We start from the raw sequence: 17,901 nt of genomic DNA on the forward strand, positions 1-17,901 counted from the left end.
CAAACGAATCAATGGACAAAGGATTAATCTCCAAAATATATAAACAGCTTGTGCAGCACAGTATTAAAAAAAAAAAAAAACCAATCCAAAAATGGGCAGAAGACCTAAATAGACATTTCTCCAAAGAAGACATACAGATGGCCAAGAAGCACATGAAAAGCTTTTCAACATCACTAATTATTAGAGAAATGCAAATCAAAATTACAATGAGGAAGCACATGAAAAACTGCTCAACATCACTAATCGTTAGAGAAATGCAAATCAAAACTACAATGAGGTACCACCTCACAACAGTTAGAATGGGCGTCATCAGAAAATCTACAAACAACAAATGCTGGAGAGGGTGTGGAGAAAAGGGAACCCTCTTGCACTGTTGGTGGGAATGTAAATTGATACAGCCACTATGGAGAACAGTATGGAGGTTCCTTAAGAAATTAAAAATAGAATTACCATATGATCCAGCAATCCCACTACTGGGCATATACCCAGAGAAAACCATAATTCAAAAAGACACATGCACCCCCAATGTTCATTGCAGCACTATTTACAACAGCCAGGTCATGGAAGCAACCTAAATGCCCATCGACACACGAATGGATAAAGAAGATATGGTACACATATACAATGGAATATTACTCAGCCATAAAAAGGATCGAAATTGGGTCATTTGTAGAGATGTGGATTGATCTAGAGACTGTCATACAGAGTGAAATAAATCAGAAAAATGAGTATCATGTATTAATACATATATGTGGAACCTAGAAAGATGGTACAGATGAACCGGTTCGCAAGGCAAAATAGATATACTGATGTAGAGAACAAACGTATGGATACCAAGGGGGGAAAGTGGCGCGGGGTGGTGGTGGTATGAATTGGGAGATTGGGATTGACATATATACACTAATACGTATAAAACAGATAACTAACAAGAACCTGCTATATAAAAAATTGAAATTCAAAAATTAAATCAAAACAAACAAATCAAAAAGTTCCCTGTGAGATTCTGCCATACAGCCAAAAAAGCTATGACCCAAATTTTTTCTGCTCACTTCTATCTATATTAAAGCCTCCCAAAATTTTATCTCTTGCTTGACCTGAGCTCCAGATTCTGATATACAACTGTTTACTTGAACCATCCACTTGGCTATCCAATAGACATTTCAAATTTAACGAAGCCACAACAGAAGTCTTACTTCTCCCTTCACCCCTCCCCCCTTCTCCAGGCTTTCCTTACTACTAGGCCTAGCCAGACTCACTATCTCCTTTTGCCTGTATTACTGCACTAGCCTTATCCTTACTCTTGTCATTCCAATCCCCATCCCCCATCAGCACCTGACACAGGGATCTGCCAGAGTGATCTTCTTAAAACATAAAAACCTCCAATGTTTTCATATTAAAAAAAAAAAATCCAAGTTCCTTACCATGGCTTTTATTATCCCTGCTTACTTCCAATCTCATATTCTGACTCCACCCATTCACTAAATCCCAGCCACCTTTGCTCATTACTTTTCCTCCAGATGTCAATAAGACAGGCTCCTCAATGTTCAGATCTGAACTTCTTTTTCACCTCGTTATAAGGAGGTTATTTCCTAACCACCCTACCTAAAATAACCACCAACCTTCATGGTTTTCCATATTCCCTAGTATTCCATAACCCTAACTTTATTTTCTTCAAACACTAGTCATGTAAAATTACCGTGTTTGCTTATCTGTCTTCACTAAAACACAAAATTTATGAGACTGGGGACTTTTTCTCTTTTACTGTTGTAAAGAACCTAAAAAACACTACCTGGAAAACTGTAGTATAGACTCAAATATTTGTGGACTGAATGAATGATGACTGACTTCCCTAATCTAAGTTGCCAGCAAGATGATGGTACTGTTCATCAGAGGAGAATTTATGAGATTTATGAAGTGTCACATGTCAAGTACCCTCACATAAAATAAAGCTGGATACAAAATCTGTCCCCAAGAAGCACTAAAATGACAAAGTAGTTTAAAGACTAGCTTTAATAAAGTTATTCTCCTAATTAAAAATAATATGGAACTACAATGTATCAAAGAAGGCATACTAATGAAAACCACACATTAATTATGTGCTTTCCATTCTGTTGTGTCCATCAAGAATTCTAATTTGCATTATTACTATTACATTATGAGGTAAATTTGGTTAATCATAAATTAAATATACTATTTCAGAAAACAAAGAGAAATGTATTTAAAATCAGACACCAAGCAGCCATTTGTTGAAGATGCATCTGATGAGTTAAACTAGTTGCCCTCTCTACGATTCCATGGTTTAAATAACAGATACATAATACTGTTATTATAGATTCCAATGTTACTATATATACCATATAATAATGATACTACTATTGAATATTATACCTAAGATATTTGAGACCTCTAGAAGTATCGTCAAGGGATTACTCATGGATCTGTGAACGCTAATTTTCCATAGGATACTAAGAAATTAAGTGTGACCAAAAACATACATTAAAATGATTTATTTTAAAAGGCACATAGTGTACTCTACATATTTTTCTAGGCAGAGGTATTATAATGTGAAATTCCCAACTTCTTGTACAAATTGTTGAATTGCATCAGATGACTTGTAAATCAATACAAACTGAGTTCAAAAACTATGGTTCAAAGTTTCTAAATTATTTTACTCAAAGAAAAGTCTAGTAAGAACTTACATGTATTAAAACTCACCACTAAACAAACTTAATGGCAAACAAATGGAGAAAATACCTGTGGTGTGTGACAAAAGACTAATGTCCTTAACATAAAGATGTCTTACAAATCAGTAGTGAGGGAAAAATAAGCAAAAAACATGAAAGGGTAGTGACCAAACACAAATAGACAATAAACATGCAAAAATGTCCAAGTTCCCCAATAATAAATGAATGTATTAGATTCTATTTTTACCACCCCAAAACTCTGCCATTTGATAAAATGATATCCCAGTACAAAAAACCCCATCCTCGCATACAATGGGGGTGAAAGAGCATTTCTGCAGTATATATAAAATCCTTAAATTCTTCTGCATAAGGAAATAATTAGAAGTGTGAGCAAAGATAGAAATCTATCTTTGATAGATTTGATACAAATCTTTGATAGAAACGGGAAAAAAATGAAAAATAACCTAAACACCTAACAAGAGAGGATTAGTTAAATCATGAAATATCCACACCAAAATACTTAGTAATGAAACTAAATAATCATGTTGTGGAAAACTAATGATCTGGGAAATGCACACAATATATTATTTGGAAAAAAAAAGTTATAAAGTTGTGTATATGACCCCAATTTTAAAGTGACCCCAAAGTGTAAAGACACAGTATGCAATATGCACAGAAAAAAGACCAGAAGATTATACAGGCAATTTACCAACTTTATTGGCTGTAGGATTACTTATTTTTTTTCCTTTTCAGGACTGTCCTGAATTTCTACATCTGATATTAGTCTTTTTCTTTGCTACACTTCTTCTCCTTTCCTATTTTCTGTTGGATTGATAGTTTTCTACCTCCTGCCCCAGTTTAGAAGTTAAAAATTGCATTTTTGGAATAGACAGAACACAGAGGGTCTCCAGGGCAGTAAAAATACTCTTATAATACCATAATGATGGATATGTTATTATACATTTGTCCAAACTCAAAGAATGTAAAACACCAAGAGTGAACCATTATATAAACTATGGACTGTGTAATTATGATGTATTAATGTAGGTTCATCAGTTTTAACAAATGTATCACCATGGTGAAAGACGTCATGATGGGGGATGCTATGCGTGTGCAGGGGCAAAAGGTAGATGGAAAATCTCTGTACCTTCTCTTCAATGTTGCTGTGAACCTAAAACTGCTCTAAAAAAAAAGTCTTAATTTAAAAATATATACATATAAAATCTCACTTTGTTCTATTACTTATATCCAAATTATAAATTGATGTAAAATGGCTAAAACTATTTTCTATAAAGCTGATCCTCCTAAAAATGACAAGAACCTCTACCCAGGAACCAATCCCCAGGAGTCCCACACCACTATTTCTTTTTTAGGCTTAGTAGTCCATTTCTTAACAATATAAATATTAATTTCCAAGAATAATGAATACCATGTATTAAAATACAACTGATAAAAAATAAGTTCACAATGATACACCAAAGAAAAAAAACAAAGAGAGAGAGAACCTCTGATGGCAGCTAAGACACCAACTCATTCTGAAAACAGATAAATAAAAGGAATGGATTTAATAGCTTATCCTGCCTTTCTTGAACAAACTGTGCTTTGGGGGTAACCAAATAGCTAACAAGGGAAGGATCTTTTCAGAAAAAAGTCACAGCTTAACACAAAAGGACTGAGAAAATTAGAAAAATCACCATTTTGCAAATCTTAACGGAATAATGAATCCAAGTGACAACAATGAAAAGCTGCTAAAACCATTATTTGAAAAGCTGAGACTTGGAGGCACATGAAGCAATAAAAGACACAGTGCGTGTTTGAATCCTAACTTGGATCAATTCTAAAAAGGTATTTTTTAATCAGTTGGGGAAAACTAAACATTACAAGGCTATTAAATAATATTAAAGGATAACTATAAATTTAGGGTATTGTAAATAATGGTACTATGGTTATGTTTCTTAAAATCCTTATTCATTAGCACAGCAGTTTTCAAACTTTTTGATATCAAAATCACTTTAAGTTTTAAAAATTACTGAGGACTTCAAAGACTTTTTGTTTATGTGAATAACACCTATTCGCCAGAGAACAAGGGTAAAGGAGAATGCTGACTATGAAGTGGCATATGGGAATGGAGAGAAGTGGTAAAATGATACTATATCTTAATTATGGTGGTGATTATACAACTGTGTTCAGTTACTGAAAGTGCACAATTATGCACTAAAATTTTAGAAGGAATTTTACTGTATGTAAATTATGTTGTTTAAAAAAATGGGAAAAAATCCATTTTTTAAAAATTTGAAGATTTCAATGGGCCTCTGCTTATATATCAATATTTTCTATATTAGGAATCAAAACTGGGAACATTTTAAAGGTTGATTTATTAATTTCAAAGTAACAAACTCATAAATGTTAACATAAGTAACATCTTATGAAAAATATATATTTTAAAAAATCAGAATAGACATTTTTGCAAATATCTTTAATATCTGGCTTCTTAGAAAATAGCTAGATCATACTAAGTAAAATAAGTCAAAGACAAATATATGCGCTATCACCGATACAAATTAACTTATTTACAAAACAGAAATATAATCACAGACATAGAAAACAAACCTATGGTTACAAAATGGGAAAGGAGAGGGAAGGAATAAATTAGGAGTTTGGGATTAACAGATACACACTACTCTATATAAAACAGATAACAAGGACCTACTGTATAGCAGAGGGAACTATATTCAATATCTTATAATAACCTATAATGGAAAAAATCTGAAAAAGGATATATATATATATCTTTACTGCTTTGCTGTATACCTGAAACTAACACAACATTGTAAATCAACAATACTTCAATTTAAAAAAAAAAAACCCAAAACAGCTAGATCTTTATATCTGCTTCTGTGTTCAATCTGCTGTGTTATCACATATCATATAGCCTCTGAAAAACTCCACTGTACACCACTTGTGAGGCAAAAATGAAATAACCAAATAGCATCTTGGTATTATTATGAAAATAACTTGGACCTCACAGACCCCTATGAAAAGGGTCTGGGACTCCAAGACCACACCGTGCAAATCACTCCATTAGTATCATTGGGCAAAGTTATACACTCTCTGGAATTTACTTTAAAATACTCCAGCAAGAGTAAAATTTTAAACAGTGGGAATACAGGAAAGAAGAACGGCAGAATGTTGATAACTGTTGAAGCTGCAAGGTGGTTACCTTAAGGTTCATCATACATTTATCTGCTTTGGTGTATCTCTGAAATTTTCTGTAACTTAAAGTTAGTAGTGTTTTACGGTCAGTTAAATTATTAATTTTTTACCCACTGTAATCACTACTATGTCCTCATTTCCTCTGGATCCATTTTTCTACTTAACACTTCAGTAGTTAGTTTCATAAGGGTCTTTGAATAATAAACTTTCAGTCCTTGATTATTTTAAATATCTTCATTATATTCTAACTCTTAAGTAGGATTTTTAACTGCATACAGAATTTTTGCCTGCTGGTTATTTTCTCTCAGTGCTATAAAGATACTACTACATGATCTTCTGGTATGTGTGTGTGGCTGATGAGAAGTTTGTAGGTCTGTAATTTCTTTGTTAGCAATCTGACTTTTCTGTTAAAATTTAAGATTATCTTTCTCCAAAATTTTAGTTTAAGACAGGGGTGGACTTATTTTTGTTTATCTTTCTTAATACTTGCAGCAAAATTTTCATCTGTAAACTATATATCTCCAACACAAGAAAATTCTCAGCCATTATCTCATCCAATACTGCTTCTCTTGCCATTCACTCTGAAAATCTTATGTTGGTGACTCTCAATCTTTCAAGTCTCTACTTCTTCATAATCTCTAAACTATATTCTGGGTAAATTTCTAAGTATATTACTATTCACTCATTTTTTTCTATGTCCAGCCTAAAGGTTCTCCTGTTTCTCTCGCCTAATTTTTCTATTTCACCTAGACAATGCTATCAAGACATAACCACTACGAGTAAAAAAGAAAAAGCACTGTAAATTAAACACTGACATGCCATGGTCGGTAAGATATACTCAGATCTCAGAAGAAATGTTAAAATGTTAAACAATGCGTATCTTAGAATCAATGAAATATGCTTCTCCTTTCCAGGATTTCTAGCTGTTTCTTTTACACATCTACCTTTTTTGTTTCACAACGTCTTTTCTAAAGGCGCTACAGCTTCCTTTTATCTCACTGACAGGTATAAACATACTGATTTTAAAGTCTTTCACAGATTTTGAAATTATCTTTCTTTAATTGGACATGAATTCATCTCGACTGTTGATTTTACTGGCTATCTTTCATAGATTTTCCCTTCCATCATGTATTTTGGGGTTTTCAGGCTTATATTGAGTATAATTTTTCTCTCTGCATTATACCTCCACGCCTGGCATTTTTCCAAGTGTTTCCACCAAGTCTCTCTGGCCCTACTGCAGACCTAGGTCTTTTATTGGTTTCAGAGGTAATACTGGAGATGTCATAAATCTAGACACCAAATTAATAACTCAGTGGTTCAGATTGGTTCAGAATCTGATCACAAGACTGTTCATGTCCTCCTATTTCCCCATGTCCTCTTCTCATTTCTGTAAGTGTACAGCCTCATTTAAGCTGTACCTTAGAGTAACAGATAGCAACAAACTTTTTTTTTTAAGCTCGCCTCTATAAAAAGGAATCCTACTCCAGGCCCTGGTTTTAGGCAGTGAATTTTACTCTCAGCTCTTTCTCATGTGGGGTCTTTTAAACTATATTAATAGATAATTAAATAGAATAATTCTTGACCTAAATACTTAACAGGTATGGTCACCCTACCAAAAAAAGTAACTAAAAATTAAGCAGGATTAAAAAAAACTGTACAAACAGTATAGTTATGACAATATTTTAAAATGTATATGACACCAAGTTTTAAATATACCCAATCTTAGAGGATAAGTCAAAATCGGATAGAGAACTAAAATTTGAGAAACTGGGTAAGTCTTGGCTTGAATTTGGGAGAAATTTTGACTCGAAAAGATGTTAGAAAGATCACCTAGCTTCAAATACACAGCAAGTAGTAGACAGAGTAAAAATTAAATTTCAAAAACAGCATGCATTTCTCAGTGGGCAAGGAAAAGAAATAAAGGGAGTGAGTGGGGTTGCAGCTCGGGGCCCAATGAGCTCTAAGTTCCAAGGAAGATGGGGGTTTGGCTTCTAAGGGACAAGAGGCACTAAACATACCCCTCATGAGGAGAGGCCCTGAATCAGATTCACTTCTTAAAACAGGTTGGAATAGAGGTCATTTTTGTAAAAGGGGAGTTTAGAAAAAAGGTCAAAGAAATTGCAGAGTCCTGGTAAAAAAAAAAAATGGTGTGGTGTCATTTATTTGGGAAATGTGTTACATTGTTTCCATACTCACCAAAAAGCAAAATGCAAACCAATGGTGTCAAAATTTTAAGCAGTTCATCTGTGCATACTATGCTCTAACACCGATAAAGTTTTTTTGACTGATTTTTCATGTAAGAAAACACATCCTGGGCTTCCCTGGTGGCGCAGTGGTTGCGAGTCCGCCTGTCGATGCAGGGGACACGGGTTCGGGCCCCGGTCCGGGAAGATCCCACATGCCGCGGAGTGGATAGGCCCGTGAGCCATGGCCGCTGAGCCTGCGCGTCCGGAGCCTGTGCTCCGCAACGGGAGAGGCCCCAACAGTGAGAGGCCCGCGTACCACAAAAAAAGAAAAAAAAAAAAAAAAAAGAAAACACATCCTAAAATAATTTCTTCCTTCTTGCCAATGAAAAAGACAGTACACCAAGGGATAGTTTTCCTATTACCAAATCATCCCCAAATTACAACTTCCTGGTTTTTATTTCTAAATATGCTATGTATTATGCAGCATTTTTATTCTGATTCTCTTTAACTTTTATTTTCTCAAGTTCTTTCCCCATTCCTTTAAAATTGGGGAAAAAAATTCAAATTTAATGGCCTTCTAGAGGGCTTATTTTACCCTTCCTTGCCAACATACAATAAACTAAATTATCATCCTAAAAATTCGGTTTTGTATTTAATTCAAACACTGTTGCTATTTTGATAGTATTTTGGAAAAAAATTATTGTACTGAGCACTTAGTGCTTTATATCAATCTACTTTCATGACCAATATAAATCCATAAAATCACAAATAAATTCTCTAAAGGTGTTTTTCTAACATGTATAGACCTCCATAACTTTAACTTTGTGGAAGCTTTAAAAACTGGTTACTAAAAACTATCTCCTATGTCTTCAGAAGTGTGTCATTCTGCCAGTATTCTCAAACTTTTTGGTCTCAGGACTCCTTCTAAACTCTTAAATATTACTGAGGCCCCCAAAAAGCTTTTGTTAATGTAGGGTATTTATTTTGATATTTACTGTATTAGGAATTAGAAGAGAAATTTTTAATGTTTTAATTCATTTGAAAACAATAAATCCATTAAATGTTAACACAAATTAAGATTTTATGAAAAACAACTATTTTCCCAAAACATACATAAAAGTTTAATGAGGAGAGAGATCATGTTTCACATTTTTGCATATCTCTTTAATATCTAGGTTAAAAGAAGACAACTGGAGTTTCATATTTGCTTTTGCAGTGTGTTGCAATATGTGGTTTGGGCTGAAGCATATGAAGAATATCTAGTTTCACAAAGATATGTGGCTGGAAAAAGAAGTAATGTGATAGTCTTTCAGCCAATTGTGGTTATTCTTCTTGGATACTATACCAAATCTGACAAGTGCTAAATTTCTTAAAGGTCAGTTGTAATGTAGAATCTGAAACTATACTGGTAAACTTTCCACATGCTTATTGTTGGTCTATCTTGAACTCTGAACAGATGGATCTTTTACCCATGCAGGATTTTGTAACATGAGTTGGTCATCTGAAAACTACTGGTTCACTGAGTTATCATAAAGAGCTTCCAAATGATGGCATATTTCATTATAATACAGTATCCCAAAAAATCCTATTTATTAATATTAACATCACTGTCCATTTCATCAGAAAAGTATGTAATTATTAACAAGTTACCAAGTTCATAGTAGTAGATTCAAGTTTTCCAAAATTCTAATTTTCACTGGAAAACCCAAATTTTATCATTGGTAGCAAACAGTCAAGTTTTTTTCCTTTAAGGGACCGGCTCACTTAATTCATTATATTTTTTAGAAAATATCTGTCACTTAAGTACATGAGTCTCTCAATAACCATAGTTTGTCAGTCTTTCAAGTAAAACGTGTTTCCGAAAAACAGCACCTAGTTCAGCTTGCAACTCACACAACTGCTCAACTGAAAATAATATATTTTTTCAAAGATAATCATCTTATGTTGGTATGTAGCAGAAGTGCTTTATTAAAGTATACTTCCCATTTTGTCACCAAGAATATTACAAAGACATGCAGCAGGAACTACAAATCAGAAACACAATGAGATACCACTTCACACCCATTCTTAGCATATCTAAAATCAAAAAGGAGGACAACAATAAATGTTGGTGGGGATGTAGAAAAACCGGAACCCTTTTGCTGGTGAGAATGTAAAATGGTACAGTTACTTTGGAAAAAAGTTTGGCACTTCCTCCAAATGTTAAACATACAACCCAGCAATTCCACTGCTAAGTATATACTGAAAAGAAACAAAAACATGTTCACACCAAAAAACTGTACACGAACGTTCACAGAAGCATTATTCTTAATAGCTAAAAAATGGAAATGTTGTCCATCAATGGATAAATGAATAAAATGTGGTATATCCATACAATGGAATATTATTCAACCACAAAAAAGAACAAAGTACGGTTAAAGGCTACAAGACAGATGAACCCTAAAACTATTATGGTAAATGAAAAGTCAGACACAAGAGAGCCACATACTGTATGATTCTACTGATAATATATAATAGGCAAATCTAAAGAGACAGAAAGTAGATTAGTGGTTGCTGGGGGCTCAGGGGACGGGGCAGGGAATGTGGAGTGACTGCTAATGGGTATGGGGTTTGGGGGAGGTGCTGAAAATGCTCTAAAAATAGAGAGTGGTGATGGGTGCACCAGTCTGTGCCTATATTAAAAACCACTAAATTGTATACTTTAAAGAGTGAGTTTTATAGTATGTGAGTTATATTTCAATAAAGCTATTATTTTAAAAAGGACATGCAGCATTCAAGGGTCAAGGTTTAGTAAAAATAACTCTTTTGACTTGTTCATCAAGGTCATTGTTCAGTGAAGCTAGCTAGCATTTTTCTTTAACTGCAAGTGGATGGTCATAAAGAATACAACTACTAGTACAGTCTAGCATCACAGCTTTGATTTGTGCTAAGACACAGCAGTTTTAGCCACCATCAGTAAAAATGTCTATACAAGAAAAAAGGCAAATAAATTGTACTATTATTATGAAAAGTAGTTTGATATCAAGGACCTCTGAGAGGGTCTCAGGGATCCTCAGAGATCCACAGACCACACTTTGAGAATGCTGCTCTAAGCCATAGGTTCAGAAGGCTCAAATGCAATTAAAGGCTTTCTAAGTACAGACAATTCCTATTTTCTAAGTATATATCACAAATTTCTCAAAAGAAAAAAGATAATACCATTACTTCAAAAAATTAAATCCAAGTGTCCCAATTTAAGAGTTTATAATCACTGACTCAGTGGAAGGTTATAACAGCAAAATCGCCACAAAAACCCAAATAATGAAGTAAAAGAGTAAAAGTAAGAATTTAATGTACAACAAAGCATTCAATAAAACACTATCTAGATAAATAACATCACTAAGGTAGTGATGATACTACCTTTTAAAAGAGATTATTTACAGATTTTATTATTAAATAATTATGTATTACTTAATTCTTACACAACAAAGAGTAGACTTCTGAAATTCCTACCCATACTATCAATAATAACATATCTAACACAGCTAGGTTTAAGACCTACTTCACACTTGTAAGAATAAACTATCACAGAACTGAAGAATTTTAGGTCTAGAAGGTACCCTAGATATAGTTACCTAGTCCAACAGCTGCATTTTACATGCTGAGAAAATTGAGTTTGCAAGAGAAAAAGTAACTTAGCCAAAACCACACAGCTAGCTAATGGGTGAGACAGCATAAACAGTACCTACTCCCAGTACCATGTTTTCACTATACCAACCTGATTGCCCAACCAAATAAAATGCATAAAACATTTAATTTACATCACACCAAGGACAGCCAAGACACCTTACATAACATATAAAAATTTTGTGAGAGTACCAATCAGATGTGAAAAAAATGTACAAAACTAAGTGACGAAAAACAACAAATGTAATTGGCATAACAGAGAAATGAATCCTTGACTTTAAAAACTACACTCTTTCAATGAAGAACAATTTGGAACACATTTTGGTGTTGACTTTTCACAGAGACACAGGGAAATGTATCATCACCTTTAAAGATAACCAGATGCTGATAAACACCTCACTGAACTTATCTATAGCATGACATGACTTGGAAAACTCACCTGCAGGACTGTCAGCATTCTCTCCCGGGTGTAGTTGTATACCAGTAGAATCTATAGAGTTTACTGTAACTGTCTGTAGATTTGGCAACTGACCAGTGCTTAGACTAACTGGAGTTGAAGTCAAGGCTCCACCTGCTGCAACTTGACCAAGCGTGAGTGTCTGAACAGGCGTCAAAGTTATTTGTTGGGCAGCAGTATTCTGTATTTGCAAATTCTGCAAGTTCTGAACCCCTTGTACTTGAAATGTTTGCCAAGTTATCTGTCCAGAAGGGGTCACTGTCTGTGCCTGAATTAAAAAGGTTCCAGGATTCAGCTGCAACTGAAGATTTTGCAAAGCCTGTTGTGATATGTTCTGACCACTGGCTTGCACACCATGGATTGTCTGTGGTGTAATACCTTGCACAATTTGGGCTTGACTGGTTGGCTGCTGAGACTCTTGAAGTTGCAGATGTTGTACAACAGGCTGTGCTGTAGAAACCTGAATATTCTGAGCCTGTGTCTCTTCAGAAACAGGCGACTGGATATAATTTCCCTGAAGATCTGAAGAATGGACTTGCCCACTAGTAGTAGTCAAGCTATTTGTATTTTGTTGTAATATACCTGTACTATCTATAGTAACAGGCAACTGTGATGAAGAGGATGTTGGCACAAATAAATCTGTATCAGTATTAGTTTCATTAATATCAGGAGAAACCCGCTCACCAGTCCTTTCTGAATTGTCTGAACTATCCATAGCTTGTCCTGTGTTTATCAAATGTCCATCAGCATTAATGCCTGCGGTCATTGTCTGAGAACTGCCCGAGAGTCCCAAAGAATCTAGATCGACACTATTGATTGGTACAAAGGTAATATTTCCTGGAAGACCAAGAGGCACATTAGCAACTACTTGGGTTTGGCCAGGAAAAGATGAACCACCAATTGCAACTCCCTGAACCTGGACTTGACCAGTCTGTGGTATGAGATTCTGGATATTAGCAGGAGGTGTTCCAGAGGCAAGCAAGGTTTGATTAGAGCCAGGAATGATCTGAATTTGACCACTTTCTTGATTTATACCCCCATTATCTGAAGAGCCTGTGAAACCAATCTGAACCTGCTGACCATCTGATGACTGAATCTGTGGTATTACTTGATACTGAACATTGGACACTGTACCATTTGATGAATCTGATCCTGGTGCAACTGAAAATATTTGCTGATTCTGCAAATTCTGAAGGGGAAGGACATACTGCCCACTGGAAGTAGCAGCACTTGGAATCTGTACTAGATTACCAGCTTCATCTTTTATAGTTGTAGGTGTGGCTGACAAAACCTCCCATCGGTTTGGTGCTCCTCCTAACTGTGCAGAAGACAAATCACCTGTCTGGATAAAGAAAACAAAAAATGTTATGTGATATGTATTTGTGGTACGTTTAATCCAATCCTCAAAAAACTCTAAACACTGATATAAACCCTACGACCTGAAAATAAAAGTTCTCTTAGTAACACAACACAGCTCAAATACAGAAGTACTACATAAACTACAATAACCATCATTTCCAATTTTGTTAGTTACTGCAAAGATAACCCATGCTATGTGAGCAGGAAAAAAGTTCAATTAGAATATTCTTTGTTTTATGACTACCAACTGATTTTCTAATCCCTCACCTATGATCTACAGTTTAAAATAAATAAATAAAAGTAGAAGTAGCTAGAGAAAAGATTATGGACAGGTCAAACCAAACATACCTCACTGAACAGAGTTCAAAAGGTATAAAACTCACTAAATCAGGTGCATTAAAAACTCACTAAATCAGGTGCATTACATTTGCATACAAAAAAGAAATATCAGAGCAGTGTCATCAGTTCCCCGAGTTAGAAAAAGTTAAGATTTGTATATTACTGCTATCAACCTTAAATCAAACAATTAAAGCTACTCTTTCATGGCATGTATTAAGGTACTCCAGAGTAAACTCAAGGTGAGGGCGATTCCTTTAGTGAGCCATCAAATTCTTTACTTTTCCCATGAACTACTAAAAAAAATATGAGACCTTAAAAAATTTTAATGAGGAAAGTTTACTACCCTGTGACCACCACTGCAAAGTCAGCCCATCTGAAAGGTTTTTCTAGAATCTAAAAGCTGGAGGATATAGACTGTTGCTTTACCTACTATTTCTACTTAAGTTTGCAGTAGAATGCTAGACATATACATTTTGTATTCTGTGATCTGCTAGCATCTCAGATATCATCTCCATATTTTATGGATTAGACAAGACTAGAAAAATACCAATGGAGGAAAGTAGAAAGCAATAAAGCCCAACAAATCAATGTCAATTTTTTTTTGACATTGACATTTGACATTCAAAGGGTAAATTTTTTAAGGAATAACAGTAACATCTAACATTTGAACCGTTCTTTTATAAGCCAAAAACCACTTTTATATGCCAAGAACCATGATAGGGATTTATAAGGTTATATCACCTGTTGCTTACAACTATCCTATGAAGTATTATTATGACTATCCCCATATCACAGATGACAAAATTGAGAGACAAAATCACACAGCTATCAAATGACCAAAACAGGATTTAAAACTAAGCCAGTCTAACACCTGAAGCCAGGCTCTTAAATACTATACCATACTTGTCTCCCACTAAGACCAGGGGTAAAGACATGGGGAATGAGACCCTATATGAATTAATCACCATCAAAATAATGCCATCCCTAACCCATTTCCTTCTAGATCTGTATATGATTTTCTGTAACTCCACACACCACTAGACAATGAGAACATCAGCATATCTAGCCCAGAATTCTCAACCTAGGATCCATGCCTGGGATTCAAGGGATCTTTAAACCCACTAAAATAGCATACCAACTTTTTGATAGATGGCTGGGGTTGCGGGGGGGCAATGGTATCTAGAGTTTCTTCATATTCTCAAAGGGGGTCTGTGACCATAAAAAAAAAAGTTTAAGACAAATACTGTTCTCTCAATGTAAACCATTCCACAAAATTTAATACAAATACTGTAGAACCAGATGAACCTAAAAATTTCTTAAGGAGACTCACTACCTAATTTTCATGTACACACACAGTTAAAGAGTATATATTTCAAAAGATGAACCACAGTGTAATGACTCCATTCAAGACATTTGAGCCTATCTGCCAAGATGAAATAAGGATGAGTAAGCCCATGAGATATACAAGCTCATCTTCAAGTGGTTCACAACCTATCCAAGCAGACATACACATACAAGCTACTACTATGTGAATAGTGGTGTACCCTAAGCATATAATCAGAACATTTTAGGGGAACATAGAAAAATAAAAAAATAAAGATTTCACAAGAGAGTTTTTTAAGTAATTGTGGATAAAATTTAAGATTTCACTGTGGGTGGTTAGGAAGCAGAAATACAGGCATTAACAAGGTATAGAAATAAAGTCACAGACTTTTAAGAGACTCTAAAAAAATAATGTGTAGTTTGGAGTTCAAGAGAGGATCCAGAAAACATTCATATTCATAGAAAAGAATAATGGGGAACAGGACTAGACATTTTTATCAGGGCCTGTAGTAAACAGTTTCACAGGTCCTACTAAGGAGTTTGGACTTTATCCTACAGATAGTGAAAGAAAGCTATAAAAGGTTTTGAGGCAAGTGAGTGGCGCAATCAGATCTGTGCTTTATAAAGATAAACTAAGACCTAGTGAAGGAGACTGAAAGGCTGAAGACAATAAAGGCAGAGAAACTGTAGGACCCAGTACAAATGTCCAGGCCTGAACTAAAATAGTGATCTATCTTTTAAACACAAACATTTAAACTTATCAAACTTAAATTGTTAAAATGAAGCACCAGACTTTAAAAGTAGCCCACATTCTTCAAATTCTACCTGGTATAAAAATTACAAGCTTAAGTCATCTTTCCCTATATTAGAGTAACAATTCATGTTTCACTTCAGTCTCTTGGCATTTCAAATAAACTAAAAATATTTAAATCTATCCTTTATACTGAAATCTACACTAAAGTATAGTGCTTCAGATCCAATTCTTATCTCCTTAAAGTTATTGTTCACCTTTGGAGAATCAACCTTGAATTTTTTCTGACCAGCATTAAATATACAATTTTTCAACTTACATCAAAGAATATAGTATCTTACATACAAATTAATTTTACAATGCAGTCATCCGTAGGTATCCCCAGGGGATTGGTTCCAGGACCCTGCAGATACCAAAATCCCCCATGCTCAATTCCCTTACATAAAATATATACTACAGGCAGACCTCCAAGGATGCAGAACCCACAGATATAGAGAGACAACTGTACTGGCATTTTGTCTCTTCTTCATCCTTAAAATAAAAAGTCAAATTTATGGCATCTGAGTATTTTTTTTAACAAAATCTTAATAAGAGCAGATATTCAACCATAAGTGAACAGCTTTCTAGTTCAAGAAATTCCTTGAAAATAAATACAACTACTCAAATGACAAGTCTGAATAAATACTACCCAAGAACCCCCTTCTCCAGAAGCTAAATAAAAATAAACTACAGTACCACTTTTCCCAACAACGCAGGCCGTTAATTGAAGGGAAATCCCCAAACCTAGGACAAAATGATGTACTTCAACTTTTTTGAGTAAACCTAAGGTTAAAAGCATATATAAAAAGTATTTATGAACACTGAAACAAGAATACTAGACTTTCATGATATAAGCTAAGACTATAAATGCTTAGAGAAAGCGAGTACATTGCACTAGAAAGGAAAAAATTCATAACTGGGTTCTAGCCTAGCTAGAACCATGGAATTATGTGTGATTTAGAGCAGGACCTTATGGGAAAAACATTACCTTGCAGGGTCATAAGATCCTAAAGAAAGTGTTAAGCTTCATAAACTGTAAAGCACTATATAATCCTAAAGTATCCTTATGATAATAACTAAGATTACGAAGACAGATTTAAAAAATATCCAATTATGCCTAGCATAATGATCAATAAATACTTATTGAATGAATAAAGTATTTTACTTTAAAATTACTGCAAAGGAAATGATAGGAAAAATGAATAAAACCGACCTTGAGATATTACAGTCTTCAATGAAAAACTCTACACCAATTTTAAACCAATTCCACAATGAATAACCCCCAAATATTTCAAAACTACAAAGCCTACTAAAACCATTCATTTGTAAGAGAAATTTCATCAGCAGCATACCAAAAAAATAGATAAATTAGAATCTGAGACCAAAAAAAAGTTGTAAGAATGTGTGATGGGGCTTCCCCGGTGGCGCAGTGGTTAAGAATCCGCCTGCCAATGCAGGGGACACAGGTTCAAGCCCTGGTCGGGGAAGATCCCACATGACATGGAACAACTAAGCTCGTGCGCCACAACTACTGAGCATGCGCTCTAGAGCCCATGAGCCACAACTACTGAAGCCCACGTGCCTAGAGCCCTTGCTCCAAAACAAGAGAAGCCCACGCACCACAACGAAGAGTAGCCCCTGCTCACCACAACTAGAGAAAGCCTGCACACATCAACGAACACCCAACGCAGCCATAAATTAATTAATTTTTTTTAAAAATGTGTGATGGGGCTTCCCTGGTGGCGCAGTGGTTGGGAGTCCGCCTGCCGATGCAGGGGACGCGGGTTCGTGCCCTGGTCCGGGAGGATCCCACATGCCGCGGAGCGGCTGGGCCCGTGAGCCATGGCCGCTGGGCCTGCGCGTCCGGAGCCTCTGCTCCGCAAG

At 35.1% G+C, this 17,901-nt stretch overlaps 1 protein-coding gene across 1 annotated transcript in view; it reads right to left on the reverse strand.

The window, feature by feature from the left end:
* The window catches only part of SP3 (Sp3 transcription factor), a 60,841-nt gene that overhangs the window by 36,458 nt on the left and 6,482 nt on the right, over window positions 1-17,901 (reverse strand). The window contains exon 6 of the mRNA XM_055079263.1: window positions 12,189-13,548. Coding sequence (XP_054935238.1) covers window positions 12,189-13,548 — 1,360 coding nt within the window. The remainder of the gene's footprint in view (window positions 1-12,188; window positions 13,549-17,901) is intronic.

This window comes from Physeter macrocephalus, chromosome 2, assembly GCF_002837175.3.
Source record: "Physeter macrocephalus isolate SW-GA chromosome 2, ASM283717v5, whole genome shotgun sequence".
NCBI lineage: Eukaryota > Metazoa > Chordata > Mammalia > Artiodactyla > Physeteridae > Physeter > Physeter macrocephalus.